Genomic DNA, 14,316 nt, shown 5'->3' with positions numbered 1-14,316 from the left:
CAAACTAGAGTTGCTATTGAGCTTTGAAGGTGTTTTCTTTGGAGAATGAAATGGCAACCCACTCCAGCGTTCTTGCCTGGAGAATCCCAGGGTCGGGAGAGCCTGGTGGGCTGCCGTCTATGGGGTAGCACAGAGTCGGACACGACTGAAGCGACTTTCTTTATAAACACACAATATATTTTTCACATTTACTAAAACTTGCTTACCTGATGCTAAAGTCTGTCCTGCTTCTGAAGCACTGGTTACACAGCCAACTGAATTGCAGAGAGAAATAGTAAAGTTGTATATCCTATAAGGTTTTAGTCCTTTTACAATATAAGATAGTTCTTGGGATTTAGCAGTGTACAATACCTGCAAGGTAAGGAAAAAAAAAAAGTCAGGTAATAGATATCTATTGTGAAAAATATAAGCTTGACAAGCAAAGTTCCAGAAATTTCAACAGAGGAAATTACTGCCAACCACAATTAGGAAAAGGAATTTCTTTTTGAAGGGACTCAACAAGCTAGGATTTAATTGATAATTGTACAATCACACTGTTTTATGAGGTAATAATCCAGTTCCTGAGTGGATAAATGAGGAAACCTAGTTATTGCCTCATAAAGCAGCGTGGTGGTGTGGCTCTTGTCACCGACAGTGGAGATAAAGAATGGTGACACTCTCATTGTTATTGTGAAAAAGTCCAAATAAAACCACAGGGCTTGGCCAAGATGAACCCAGTGCAGTAATGTCCACATGCTAGCTGATGGAGCTGGTACAGAAAAATGTCATCACTACATTAAATCAATCTCATCATTTGCTCTTAAAAAAAAAAAAAGAAAGAAAGTCGCAGGAGGGAAGAGGAGAAAAAAGGAAAGATTACTGAGCATCCACATGAAGTCAATTCTCATTTGCCTTTCTTGTACAACTATGTGTAAGCATATTGATCAAACAGTAACTTTTTTTTTGAAATACTGTCTTTATCACACAATTTCAAATGAAAATAGCAATGTGAGCAAAGGAGACTCTATGGTCCATAAACAAATAATTAAACAATCAACACCAAGAGCTAGTCTGTCAATATAACTAGAACTGATCAAAAGCAACCATGTAAATTTGCTTTGTCTATAGATACAAAGGCCCCTGGTGATTATATTCAGAAAAAAGTCATTAACCAACAGTCTGACAGCACGTGTGAGCACAAACTATTTTTCTAAGAGATATTGATAACAGTATATCAAATAATCTTCGATACATATAAATACTACATATAACTAAATATTAGTTACATTTGAAGTCAATTTCCAGATTTTGTTTTCCCTTTAGGAGTACAATAAAATTCATTTGGATTATATGCCTGAGTATTGACTTTAAATTTTCATAAGCTGAGTAGTTCTTGAAAGCAGTGTGATTAGAATATAAATTACACTGTTAACATAAAATTTTTCAGAAATAGAGGGATTTAAAGATTCTAAAAATCTAGAAAATGTAAAAACATTAATACCACTTCCTTCAATTACATTTGGAAATCAGAAAAACATCAAACACTGATTTACTAATCCTTTTTCTAGTTTCAAAATGGCTACTTAGGTTTTGAAGATATAAATTTTTTTTCCTTTGTGCAATGTGATTTAAAGTTTCCCCCCACCCAAAAACTACTTGGAAATGAGTAAAACTTACTTAATATTTCTATAAAATTTATCCTATTTAGAACAATTTTGATGAAATTTAATGTAGATTTTCTAGAAAACGCAATTGTTCTTAAGATAAAATATATTATTTATTTAATTTTAAAAGTTGTATCTTTTTAAACAATGTATTCTCTGTCTCAAGATCACATAATGAAATCTAATAAAGAGAAAATGTGGACTAATATTAATTTTGATTAAATTTTACTTCTCTACATATAGTTAATATAAATTATGTGATTTTTAAAAGACATTTATCCTATAGCTTGGGGCATGTAAAATTGTCACTCAGATGAACTGTGTCTTTATCATGTATACAGAATCATCTTAACAAGTTTTAAAGGATATATTTAATTGAAAACTTTTTTAGGGGATTAATCTTTAAGGAGTGTGAAGAACTTTGCCAAAGCTTAAATCCTACAATGATAATATCACCACTTCTATAAATGTCCTCTGCCACATTCTTAGGGAAAAAAATCCTTAAATGTTACTTTTTATAGTAGGCTTTCCCCAAAATTTTGGCTATTTATTTATCAAGATTATAATGCGACACATTCGGGTCAGTGTGGATATAAATTTAATTGTTGAGAATGTAAAAAAAAAAATTTGACTTTGCCACTTGTGATTTAACTTTCTTGAGTATATGATAGAATACTTACAGGAGGGGGTACAAAAAAGAAAATAAACTGACATATCTATATCTTTATTTTAATTCAACCACACACAAAAAAGACTTTTAAACAAATAAAGGGGACTTCCTTGGTAGCTAAGTGGTTAGAAACCATCTGCCAATGCAAGAGATATGGGTTCGATCCCTGGTCCCAGAAGATTCCACATGCTGCGGAGCAGCTAGGCCCATGCACCACCACTACTAAGCTTGTGCTCCAGAGCCCAGGAACGGCAACTACTGAGCCAATGTGTGCAACTATTGAATCCCGTGTTCTATAACAAGAAAAGCCACTGCAATGAGAAGCCCAAGCACCACAACTAGATAGTAACCCTTGATTGCCACAGCTAGAGAAAAATCTGTGCAACAACAAAGACCCAGAACAGTCAAAATAAATAAATAAAATTATTTGAAAATGATAAAAGATTTTTGTATACCTGTTTTCTCAATATAAAAATATTTTCCTACCCTTTTGAATATTTTATAAACGTATGTAAACCTATCCCATTAATAACAATCACTAAAAACAATATCTAATATCTGTTTAGCTTTTTAAGCTCCACATAAACTATAGATAAGCAGAAATCGTTTTTGCATTTAACAAATTAGTGAAATCTCAAGCACAGAGGTGTGAGATATGCCTAGTAATTGGTAAAAATGGGATCAAAACAAGTTGATTTCTGGGACATGTTTTATAAACTATGTTTCTTTTCTAATTTTACTTTCTTGGAGTAGAATATTATAATACAAGTAATAGCCAGAAGACATAATATGCTGTGTCCAGATCCCATGTCCACAATTCTGAAGAGCCAGACATCATGTAATGCGAAGTCAAGTAGGCCTTAGGAAGCATCACTACAAAGCTAGAGGAGGTGATGGAATTCCAGTTGAGCTATTTCAAATCCTAAAAGATGATGCTGTGAAAGTGCTGCACTCAATATGCCAGCATATGTGGAAAAACTCAACAGTGGCCACAGGACTGGGAAAAGTCAGTTTTCATTTCAATCCCAAAGAAAGCCAATGCCAAAGAATGCTCAAACTACCACACAATTGCACTCATCTCACATGCTGGCAAAGTAATGCTCAAAATTCTCCAAGTCAGGCTTCAACAGTACATGAACTGTGGACTTCCAGATGTTCACACTGGATTTAGAAAAGGCAGAAGAACCAGAGATCAAATTGCCAACATCCGTTGGATCACCAAAAAAGCAAGAGAGTTCCAGAAAAACATCTATTTCTGCTTTATTGATTATGCCAAAGCCTTTGACTGTGCAGATAACAACAAACTGTGGAAAATTCTCAAGAGATGGGAATACCAGACCACCTGATCTGCCTCCTAAGAAATCTGAATACAGATCAAGAAGTAATAGTTAGAACTAGACATGGAACAACAGACTGGTTCCAAATTGGGAAAGGAGTACATCAAGGCTGTATATTGTCACCCAACTCATTTAACTTCTATGTAGAGTACATCATGAGAAATGCTGGACTGGATGAAGCACAAGCCAGATCAAGATTGGTGAGAGAAATATCAATAACCTCAGATATGCAGATGATACCACACTTATGGCAGAAAGTGAAGAACTAAAGAGCCTCTTGATGAAAGCGAAATAGAGTGAAAGAGTTGGCTTAAAACTCAACATTCAGAAAACTAAGATCATGGCATCTGGTCCCATCACTTCATGGGAAATAGATGGGGACACAGTGGAAACAGTGATGGACTATTATCTTGGGCTCCAAAATCACTGTAGATGGTGACTGCAGCTGTGAAATCAAAAGACACTTGCTCCTTGGCAGGAAAGTTATGACCAATGTAGACAGCTTATTAAAAAGCAGAGACGTTACTTTGTCAACAAAGGTCCGTTTAGTCAAAGCTATGGTTTTTCCAGTAGTCATATATGAATGTGAGAGTTGGACTATAAAGAAAGCTGAGAGCTAAAGAATTGATGCTTTTGAATTGCGGTGTTGGAGAAGACTCTTGAAAGTCCCTTGGACTGCAAGGAGATCCAACCAGTCCATCCTAAAGGAAATCAGTCCTGAATATTCATTGGAAGAACAGATGCTGAAGCTGAAACACCAATACTTCGGCCACCTGATGCAAAGAACGGAATGATTCGAAAAGACCCTGATGCTGGGAAAGATTGAAGGCAGGAGGAGAAGGGGACAACAGAGGATGAGATTGTTGGATGGCATCACCGACTCAATGGAAATGAGTTTGAGTAAACTCCAGGAATTGGTGATGGACAGGGAGGCCTGGTGTGCTGCAGTCCATGGGTCGCAAACAGTCTGACACGACTGAGAGACTAAACTGCCCCTTGTGCTGATAGAAAGGACACTGGCGACATCATATCATGGAAAGTAACAAGAGCTTCTTATCTTCCAGGATTGTTATACATATCATGATTTAGTCTGTGTACACAGTAAAGCCTCAATAACTGTTATCTATGATCATTATTCTCATTACTGCTGACTGGAGATTACCCACTAGTAAGCAATATGTCACTACATATCCTAAACCTTGAAATGTTCATAATCTTTGCTATAAGCTGTAAAATAAACTGCATCCCTCAGAAATTTTTCTTAGGAACTAGAAATATACAAATGTACATATAAAATGTTCTTATCAATGTTATTTACATTTCCAAAAGAATTCATACAATATACATATCTATTGATTGTGCATTGGTTGAATCATTATTGTGTACCTAAACAATACAATAGTACACAGCTACTGAATCTCAAACTCTTAAAAGATACTTGAGGATATATGCTAAGTAGAAAAAGCAGATTTCATGAAACAAAATAATACCCATATTATTTCCATTTATACTAGAAAAAGTAAGTGATGTATTTAGACCCTTGTATATATAATATTAGGAGAAGGCAATGGCACCCCACTCCAGTACTCTTGCCTGGAAAATCCCATGGATGGAGGAGCCTGGTAGGCTACAGTCCATGGGGTTGCTACGAGTTGGACACTACTGAGCAACTTCACTTTTACTTTTCCCTTTCATGCACTGGAGAAGGAAATGGCAACCCACTCCAGTATTCTTGCCTGGAGAATCCCAGGGATGGCGGAGCCTGGTGGGCTGCCATCTATGGGGTCGCACAGAGTTGGACATGACTGAAGTGACTTAGCAGCAGCAGCAGCATACATAATATTAAGGAAAAAATTCCCCATTTAAGGATTGTATAGGTGAAAATTCTGCCAGAATTCTACAAACGCAGAAACTATAAAAACAAAGACATAATTCAACTGTAGAAAGACATGAATTGGAAATAACAATACCTGTGGAACCACCACTGGATGAGACCATTGAGGTGATTGTTCAGAAATCATACTGATGTTATACCCTACAACTTTTCCTCTTGTAACACTGTCCGGTGGCATCTCCCAGGACACATTGAGTGAGTAAGGAGAGAGTGGGGAGACTGAAGGGGGCATCACAAATACAGGCGCTGTTAACGACAACAATAATAACAGCCAAAACAATGAATGTCACATTAACAGGTTTTCAAGCTGAAATCACAAGTTTATCTTATTAATAATTTCAGAAACATCACATTCCTTACATAATACTCTAATTTTAAAAATCAAAGAATATGCTGGTATGCATATAAAAAACTACTCACTTAAAAAATATATCTTCAAGCATGGTCTCTACCTCACATTACTAACAAAGATATTTTCCATTTACAAAATAAAAATAGGAATTGACCTGTGTTCATAAAGAAAACTAGTAGGTAATGGGGGAGGAAATAATAAGTTGTATGAAGTCTTTAAAAGGAAAAAACACAAAACAGAATACGTCTCAGTCCACAAAGTTTAGAACAATGCATAGTGACATATTGGATTTCTTCTATATACAAGTATTTCACAGAACTTCTTAGAGAATATTACTCTTTAGAAAGTGGAAAATTGAAAATGTTCTAAATAACCCTGAATAAATCTGAAAAGTTTTCAATAAATCTTGATAGAAATGTTCAGGGATGTACATATATACATTCTCTACCTACCATCCTTGAGATCATAATATGGATTTTAAATGTGCTAACCAAAGGTGTATTATCAAAGGACCTCATTGCACTTTCATTAGCCAGTGACCCATATGATTATGAGGGTCCAGTATTGCTATTTCACACGTTACTTTTCATTTCTGACCTTGATTTTCCCCTTCCAGAATGCCATGGCTCATCACTTGTGCTATGATGGCACTATTATTTGGCCAAGATGGCTGGAAGTCACTTAAGAGATGCTCAAGTACAATGCACATTTTATTTATGAAATGATTCCCTTGGACATCTAACCTGAAGTTCCCCTTACCCTTCACAATCCTAACATATCCCATTTAAATCAGCACTTGGGTCTCTTTGGATATCTATAGCGTCAAAGCATAGCAAAAGTGTATTTTTTTTTTGTTAAGGGCTCATGAAATTTGAAGTGTTTATAATATAAAGAATGAGGTGGAGGATTAAAAATTTCTCACTTGCTTTAGTAATAATAGCTTAGAAAAATTAAAACTTTTCACCATCCTTCCTTACCATACTGCTTGTAAACATACTTGTGAATTACAAATTTTGATGTCTGGGATTATATTTTCAGGTCCAATTTAGTACCTAAACTATTTGTTTTAGAAAGAGAAAGAAAAACAAAAACAGATTTATGAAACTGCCAACAGTTATCTTTTTCATTGAACATAAATTGTACCGAATTTGGAGCAAGATGGGACATATGGCCAACCCACTTCAGGACTGGAAACCAATTGCTATTTTTGATAAATGCTCCCAAAAGACTATGACTATAGTTTGGTCATTTTTCTCCCTTGAGGTAATAGCTAAAACATTAAATTTTCCCTAAAACTTACTGCAAGAACTTTATGACTTTGAATTATATATGCAACCAATCCATGTATTCAATATTTCCTTGGCTTATGCAAGTTTATTAACTCTTGCTTTTCCAATGTAGTTAGTACTGATGACTTTAATTTGAGGAAATATTTTAATTCAGGTGTTTTCAAAGTAGAGTTCAAAGCACTGATCTTCACCTGATTCTCCCGTTCTTCCTGTGGTCCAGGCAGAAGACACACTCCCAGCCATGTTCACAGCTAAGACTCTAAACTTGTACTTGGTGTATGGCTCCAAGCCAGTGATGACTGTGGTTGTTTCTGGAGGTTCTAGCGCATTTTCATTGGCTGATTCTGCAAGTGGGTGAGGACTGAGCCAGCCACTGCTCTGAAAAACTTGACTTTCTGCTGACCTTGTTTCTCCATTAGACCTCAGTCTTTTCATATACAGTTCATATCTTATAATTATGCCTAGAAAAGTAAAACAGTGAACAAAGATGACGTATTGGACAAATGGCCTATTTTATTGATGGTGTGAGGTTAGATTATTTGAAGAGTCTTTGCTTTCATTGTTCTAATTCAATTACCTGCCCATTTCCTTGGTAATATAGATGATAGGCACTTCTAAAAAAACAAAAACTCATAGCTACATGAAAGTATGAAATATTACTAAAAAGCATATTCATAGAAAATGAAAAACAAATGGAAAATGCACAAACAAAATAATAATAATTTATGATAGGTAAATTCAGTATTTTTCAGGATGATTGATTATAATTTCTACTAAGAATCGCTATTTGTTTTTGGAAATTTGATCAATGTGTATATTTTCAAATTTGGGGATTTAAATTTTATTATCTGCTTAATATAAGCCTTATTTTCATAGATATTAGAATATTATAGTTTATTTATATCTACTTTAATCAAGTATCTTAAAAATTCCAAGAAAAAAGCTTTTGCCATAATATGTACATGATATTAAGTTATTAAAAAATCTATGAATGTCTGCTGGCCTGTATAACCAAAGGTTCAATTATATGAGCACAAAAATTAACTTAATGGAGTTGGCTAGCCTATATACATATTTTTTGTATTATTTCATATCTTTTTCTTGCTTAAAAGAAAATTTACTACTTATGGGTGCCCTAACTTGTGACACAGTCAAATATAATGCATTTCTTAAGTGAGTTTCAAATTAGAAACATCATTTGTGTTATGGCAGATGTCATTAAGAGCAAAGATAACATTAGCCTTTTAGGGGGCAATTTAAATGAGTGGAATTTGTTATTAGATTAAAGAAATATACTTATTTTACTAACCAGGACAAACAGTATCTTATATCTTCAGAAATGGTTTCCCAATTACAACATCCTGCAGTTATAAAAACAAAAAGTTTCCAGAATCTTACTGAAAATTCCAAATATCCAGATTCACCTCCTTCTACCCCCAAATGGGAAATCTAGGCCTTGAATTCCTACCATTTGGTTCCATCGGTGGAGCCCATTCTACGTGAAGCTCTGTGGAACTGATCTTCCGCACCTTGGGTGGACCCAGCCTTCTGGGAGCTGCCTGGGCTGTGGTCACTGTCAAAGGGGTGCTGTGTAAACAGCCCCCACTAGTACACGCCTGAACAGCAAAACGGTACTTGGTGAATGGAAGCAGATTCCAGATGGTAGTGGTGGTTTCAGGGCCTTCATAGGAAGAACAGGGCTGGACGCCATGTAGAGGAGCACAGGACAAAATATACTTCTCAATAGGACCAGAACGATTTGAAGGTGAAGCCCAGGTAAGTTTCACAGAGTCTGAGCTAACAGGACTGATATAACTTAAATTCAAACTTCCCACTGGGGCCCCTGGTTTTGTCCTGTAGGTGACAGCTGCACTTCGTGTTGAACCATGCACGCTGCTGGTCAAGATGTAATAGGAATACGAGGTATATGGCACCAGGACAGTGTCTAAGAAGTATTGAATATCTGAAATTAAAAGAACAAAAGAAGAAAAAGAAGGTTTATATTCCACAAACTGATAGGGAATCATTTCTAATTGTTTTTCTATTAAGTAACATAATTATCAATACATAACCACAACAATCTACCCTTTTGAATAAGAATATGGCTCATATTTTTAAAAACTGAGATAAAGCAAACACTGGTTATTTTTATTGTGTAGTATAATGTAAGAAAAGTGCCTTTTGTAATGATGCATTCTTAGAAGCTTAAACTCTTGTTTTGTTCTTTACATGATACAGCATCCTTTTTATAGCATCCTTGCAGTTCTCTGCAACAGAAATAACTATATTTCCTATTGGAGTAGGAAATGGCAGCCCACTCTAGTATTCTTTCCTGGGAAATCCCATGAACAGAGGAGTCAGTGGGCTACAGTGGATGGGGTCACAAAGAGTTGGACATGACTGAGCACGTATGCACGCTAGTTTCTTATACTTAATCAGACTGTTTGTTAGACACTGATACACTAGATCAAGAACTAGCAAACTACTGCCACAGGCCATGTCTGTCACTACCCAACATCTTGACTAGGACCTTTCCTGAATTTATAACCCATGGAAACTGAAATTATAGATGATTATTGTTGCTTTTGGAGAAGGAAACAGCAACCCACTCCAGTATTCTTGCCTAGAGAATCCTGTGGACAGAGGATCCTGGTGGGCTGCTGTCTATGGGGTCACACAGAGTCAGACATGACTGACGTGAGTTAGCATGCATGCATGCATTGGAGAAGGAAATGGCAATCCACTCCAGTGTTCTTGCCTGGAGAATCCCAGGGACGGAGGAGGCTGGTGGGCTGCCGTCTATGGGGTTGCACAGAGTCGGACACGACTGAAGCAGCTTAGCAGCAGCAGCATTGTTGCTTTAATCTGCTATGTTGTAGAGACTCTTTTCATTTTATCAGCAGTGGAGAATTCACACATGAAAGATTTGAAGAGAGAAGGAGGTGGAAAAAGGAGGTATTAATAAAAGAAAAAAATTGGGGAGTGGACACGATCAGGTACATGCCTGAAACTTTCCATTCCCTAAGGGACAGACAGTGTACAGCAGGATTGTGAGACATACAAATGTCTAATCCCTCCTGCTCATGTGTGGGGGAAGGGGAGGAAAGGTTCATCATGCAGAGGTCGCCTATATTAGAGGGAGGATGTGGCACTATTTAAGGGCTAAAAGAAAAATAGTTCACTGTGTAAAGTGTCATTTTGCTTTGTTTCCTGAGTGATGATGTTGGGTTGAGATCCAGCAAGTGTGCGATTTGACCTTCCATGGCTGGGACAAGGTGACCCTCCAGACTTGGGTGAATCAAAGGTTGGATGGAGAATGTGGGAAACCAATCCCAGTGAGCTCTCAGCAATAGCTGGAGACCACAGGAGGATGAGATAGCAAGGTACTCATGAGGACCCAAGCAAGATAAGGATTAAGGCATGCTCTCTAGCTTCATGCATCAGATGTCACTAGAGTTACATGAGCACCACCCCTTAAATGAGCCAGCATCCTCTGATGTTTCTGCAAATGCAAAGGACCAGAGAGAGGCTATCCTTCCCCCCAGCACTGTCATGATGGTTGGGGAGAAGGAATAATTGAAGACTGAATAAGAATGACTTCTACAGACTAAATATTGTATATTCCCCATGTTCAGATAGTAGGGACAGAATGCCCAAGGTGATGCTTTAAGAAGGTAGGGTCTTTGAAAAGTGATGAGGTCATGAGGGTGGAGTCCACAAATGGGATTAGTTATGAAAGAAAAATCTGGAAAAATCCCTTGTTCCTTTCACAATGTCAAGACACAGGGAGGAGCTGGCAGACTGCAAACCCAAACAGAGCCCTCATTAGAACCCAACCATGCTGACACCTTGACCTTGAACTTCCAGCCTCCAGAACACTGGAAAATAAATTTCTGTGGTTTAGAAGCCACTCTGCCTGTGGTGGAAAATTGGATTAAAGATTTACTGAGCATGGCCCTGCCTATCAGAACAAGACCCATTTCAGTCTTTCCCATCAGGAAGCTTCCATAAGCCTCTTATCCTTCTCCATCAGGGGGCAGACAGACTAAAAACCACAATCACAGGAAACTAACCAATCTGATCACATGGACCACAGCCTTGTCTAACTCAGTGAAACTATGAGCTATGCCATGTAGGGCCACCCAAGACAGACAGGTAATGGTGGAGAGTTCTGACAAAACATGGCCCATTGGAGAAGGGCATGGCAAACCACTTCAGTATTCTTGCCTTGAGAACCCCATGAACAATATGAAAAGGCAAAAGGATAGGACACTGAAAGATGAACTCCCCAGGTTGGTAGGTGCCCAGTATGCTACTGGAGATCAGTGGAGAAATAACTCCAGAAAGAATGAAGAGATGGATTCAAAGCAAAAACAACACCCAGTTGTGGATGTGACTAGTGATGGAAGCAAGGTCCAGTGCTGTAAAGAGCAATATTGCATAGGACCTGGAATATTAGGTCCATGAATCAAGGCAAATTGGAAGTGATAAAACAGGAGATGGCAAGAGTGAACATCGACATTCTAGGAATCAACGAACTAAGATGGACTAGAATGGGTGAATTTAACTCAGATGATCATTATATCTACTACTGTGGGCAAGAATCCCTTAGAAGAAATGGAGTAGCCATCATGGTCAACAAGAGAGTCGGAAATACAGTACTTGGATGCAATCTCAAAAACTACAGAATGATTTCTGTTTGTTTCCAAGGCAAACCATTCAATATCACAGTAATCCAAGTCTATGCCCCGACCCGTAATGCTGAAGAAGCTGAACTTGAATGGTTCTATGAAGACCTACAAGACCTTCTAGAACTAACGTCCAAAAAAGATGTCCTTTTCATTATAGTGGTCTGGAATGCAAAAGGAGGAAGTCAAGAAATATCTGGAGTAACAGGCAAATTAGGCCTTGGAGTACAGAATGAAGCAGGGAAAAGGCTAACAAAGTTTTGCCTAGAGAACGCACTGGTCATAGCAAACATTCTCTTCCAACAAGAAAAGAGAAGACTCTACACATGGACATCACCATATGGTCAGTACTGAAATCAGATTGATTATATTCTCTGCAGCCAAAGATGGAGAAGCTGTATACAGTCAGGAAAAACAAGACTGGGAGCTGACTATGGCTCAGATCATGATCTCATTATTGCAAAATTCAGACAAATTGAAGAAAGTAGGGAAAACCACTAGACCATTCAGGTATGACCTAAATCAAATCCCTTACGACTATACAGTGGAAGTGAGAAATAGATTCAAGGGATTAGATCTGATAGATAGAATGTCTGAACAGCCACAGACAGAAGTTCATGACATTGTACAGGAGGCAGTGATCCAGACCATCCCCAAGAAGAAGAAATGCAAAAAGGCAAAGTGGTTGTCTGAGGAGGCCTTACAAACAGTTATGAAAAGAAGAGAAGTGAAAGGAAAAGGAGAAAAGGAAAGATATAGCCATCTGAATGCAGAGTTCCAAAGAATAGCAAGAACAGATAAGAAAGCCATCCTCAGTGACCAATGCAAAGAAATAGAAGAAAACAATAGAATGGGAAAGACTAGAGATCTCTTCAGGAAAATTAGAGATACCAAGAGAACTTTTCAAGCAATGATGGGCACAATAAAGGACAGAAATGGTGTGGACCTAACAGAAAGAGAAGATATCAAGAAGAGGTAGCAAGAATACACAAAAGAACTATACAAAATAGATCTTCACAACCCAGATAATCATGATGGTGTGATCACTCACCTAGAGCCAGACATTCTGGAATGTGAAGTCAAGTGGGCCTTAGGAAGCATCACTACAAACAAAGCTAGAGGAGGCAATGGAATTCCAGTTGAGGTATTTCAAATATAAAAGATGATTCTGTGAAAGTCTACACTCAATATGTTAGCAAATTTGGAAAAATTCAGCAGTGGCCACAGAATTGGAAAAGGTCAGTTTCCAGTTCAATCCAAAGAAAGGCAATGCCAAAGAGTGCTCAAACAACTGCACGATCTCACTCATCTCACATGCTGGCAAAGTAATCTTCAAAATTCTCCAAGTCAGGCTTCAACAGTACATGAACCATGAACTTCCAGATGTTCAAGCTGGATTTACAAAAAGCAGAGGAACCAGAGATCAAATTGCCAACATCTTTTGTTTCATCGAGAAAGCAAGAGAGCTCCAGAAAAACATCTACTTCTGCTTTATTGACTATGCCAAAGCCTTTGTCTGTGTGGATCACAACAAACTGGAAAATTTTTCAAGAGATGGGAATACCAGACCACCTGACCTGCCTCTTGAGAAATCTGGATGCAGGTCAAGAAGCAACAGTTAGAACTGGACATGGAAAAACAGACTGGTTCCAAATTGGGAAAGGAGTACGTCAAGGCTGTATATTTTCACCCTGCTTATTTAACTTATATGCAGAGTATACCATGAGAAATGCTGGACTGGATGAAGCACAAGCTGGAATGAAGATTGCCAGGAGAAATATCAATAACCTCAGATATGCAGATGATACCACACTTATGGCAGAAAGTGAAGAAGAACTAAAGAGCCTCTTGATGAAAGTGAAAGAGGAGAGTGAAAAGGTTGGCTTAAAGCTCAACGTTCAGAAAACTAAGATCATGGCATCTGGTCCTATATTTCAAGGCAAATAGATGGGGAAACAGTGGAAACAGTGGCAGACTTTATTTTTGGGGGCTCCAAAATCACTGCAGATGGTGATTGCAGCCATGAAATTAAAAGATGCTTACTCCTTGGAAGGGAAGTTATGACCAACCTAGACAGAATATTAAAAAGCAGAGACATTACTTTGTCAACAAAGATCCATCTAGTCAAGGCTATGGTTTTTCCAGTAACATGTATGGATGTGAGAGTTGGACTATAAAGAAAGCTGAGTGCCGAAGAATTGATGCTTTTGAACTGTGGTGTTGGAGAAGACTCTTGAGAGTCCCTTGGACTGCAAGGCGATCCACCAGTCCGTCCTAAAGGGAATCAGTCCTGAATATTCTTTGAAAGGATGAATGCTGAAGCTGAAACCCCAATATTTTGGCCACCTGATGCAAAGAACTGACTCATTTGAAAAGACCCCGACACTGGGAAAGATTGAAGGTATGAGAAGAAGGGGACGACAGAGGATGAGTTTGCTGGATG

At 37.8% G+C, this 14,316-nt stretch overlaps 1 protein-coding gene across 1 annotated transcript in view; it reads right to left on the bottom strand.

Annotated features, from left to right (window-relative positions):
- USH2A (usherin) overlaps window positions 1-14,316 on the bottom strand; it is a 901,466-nt gene that overhangs the window by 639,879 nt on the left and 247,271 nt on the right. Inside the window, exons 16-19 of the mRNA XM_081491700.1 lie at window positions 8,654-9,148; window positions 7,377-7,646; window positions 5,621-5,790; window positions 207-351 (exon numbers count right to left, since the gene is read on the bottom strand). Of these exons, the coding sequence (XP_081347826.1) occupies window positions 207-351; window positions 5,621-5,790; window positions 7,377-7,646; window positions 8,654-9,148 (1,080 nt within the window). The remainder of the gene's footprint in view (window positions 1-206; window positions 352-5,620; window positions 5,791-7,376; window positions 7,647-8,653; window positions 9,149-14,316) is intronic.

This window comes from Giraffa tippelskirchi, chromosome 5 (assembly GCF_054371585.1).
Source record: "Giraffa tippelskirchi isolate mGirTip1 chromosome 5, T2T-mGirTip1v1.2.pri, whole genome shotgun sequence".
Classification (NCBI taxonomy): domain Eukaryota; kingdom Metazoa; phylum Chordata; class Mammalia; order Artiodactyla; family Giraffidae; genus Giraffa; species Giraffa tippelskirchi.
The sequence above is the reverse complement of the archived record's forward strand: the minus strand, read 5'-3'. Positions and strand labels throughout refer to the sequence as shown.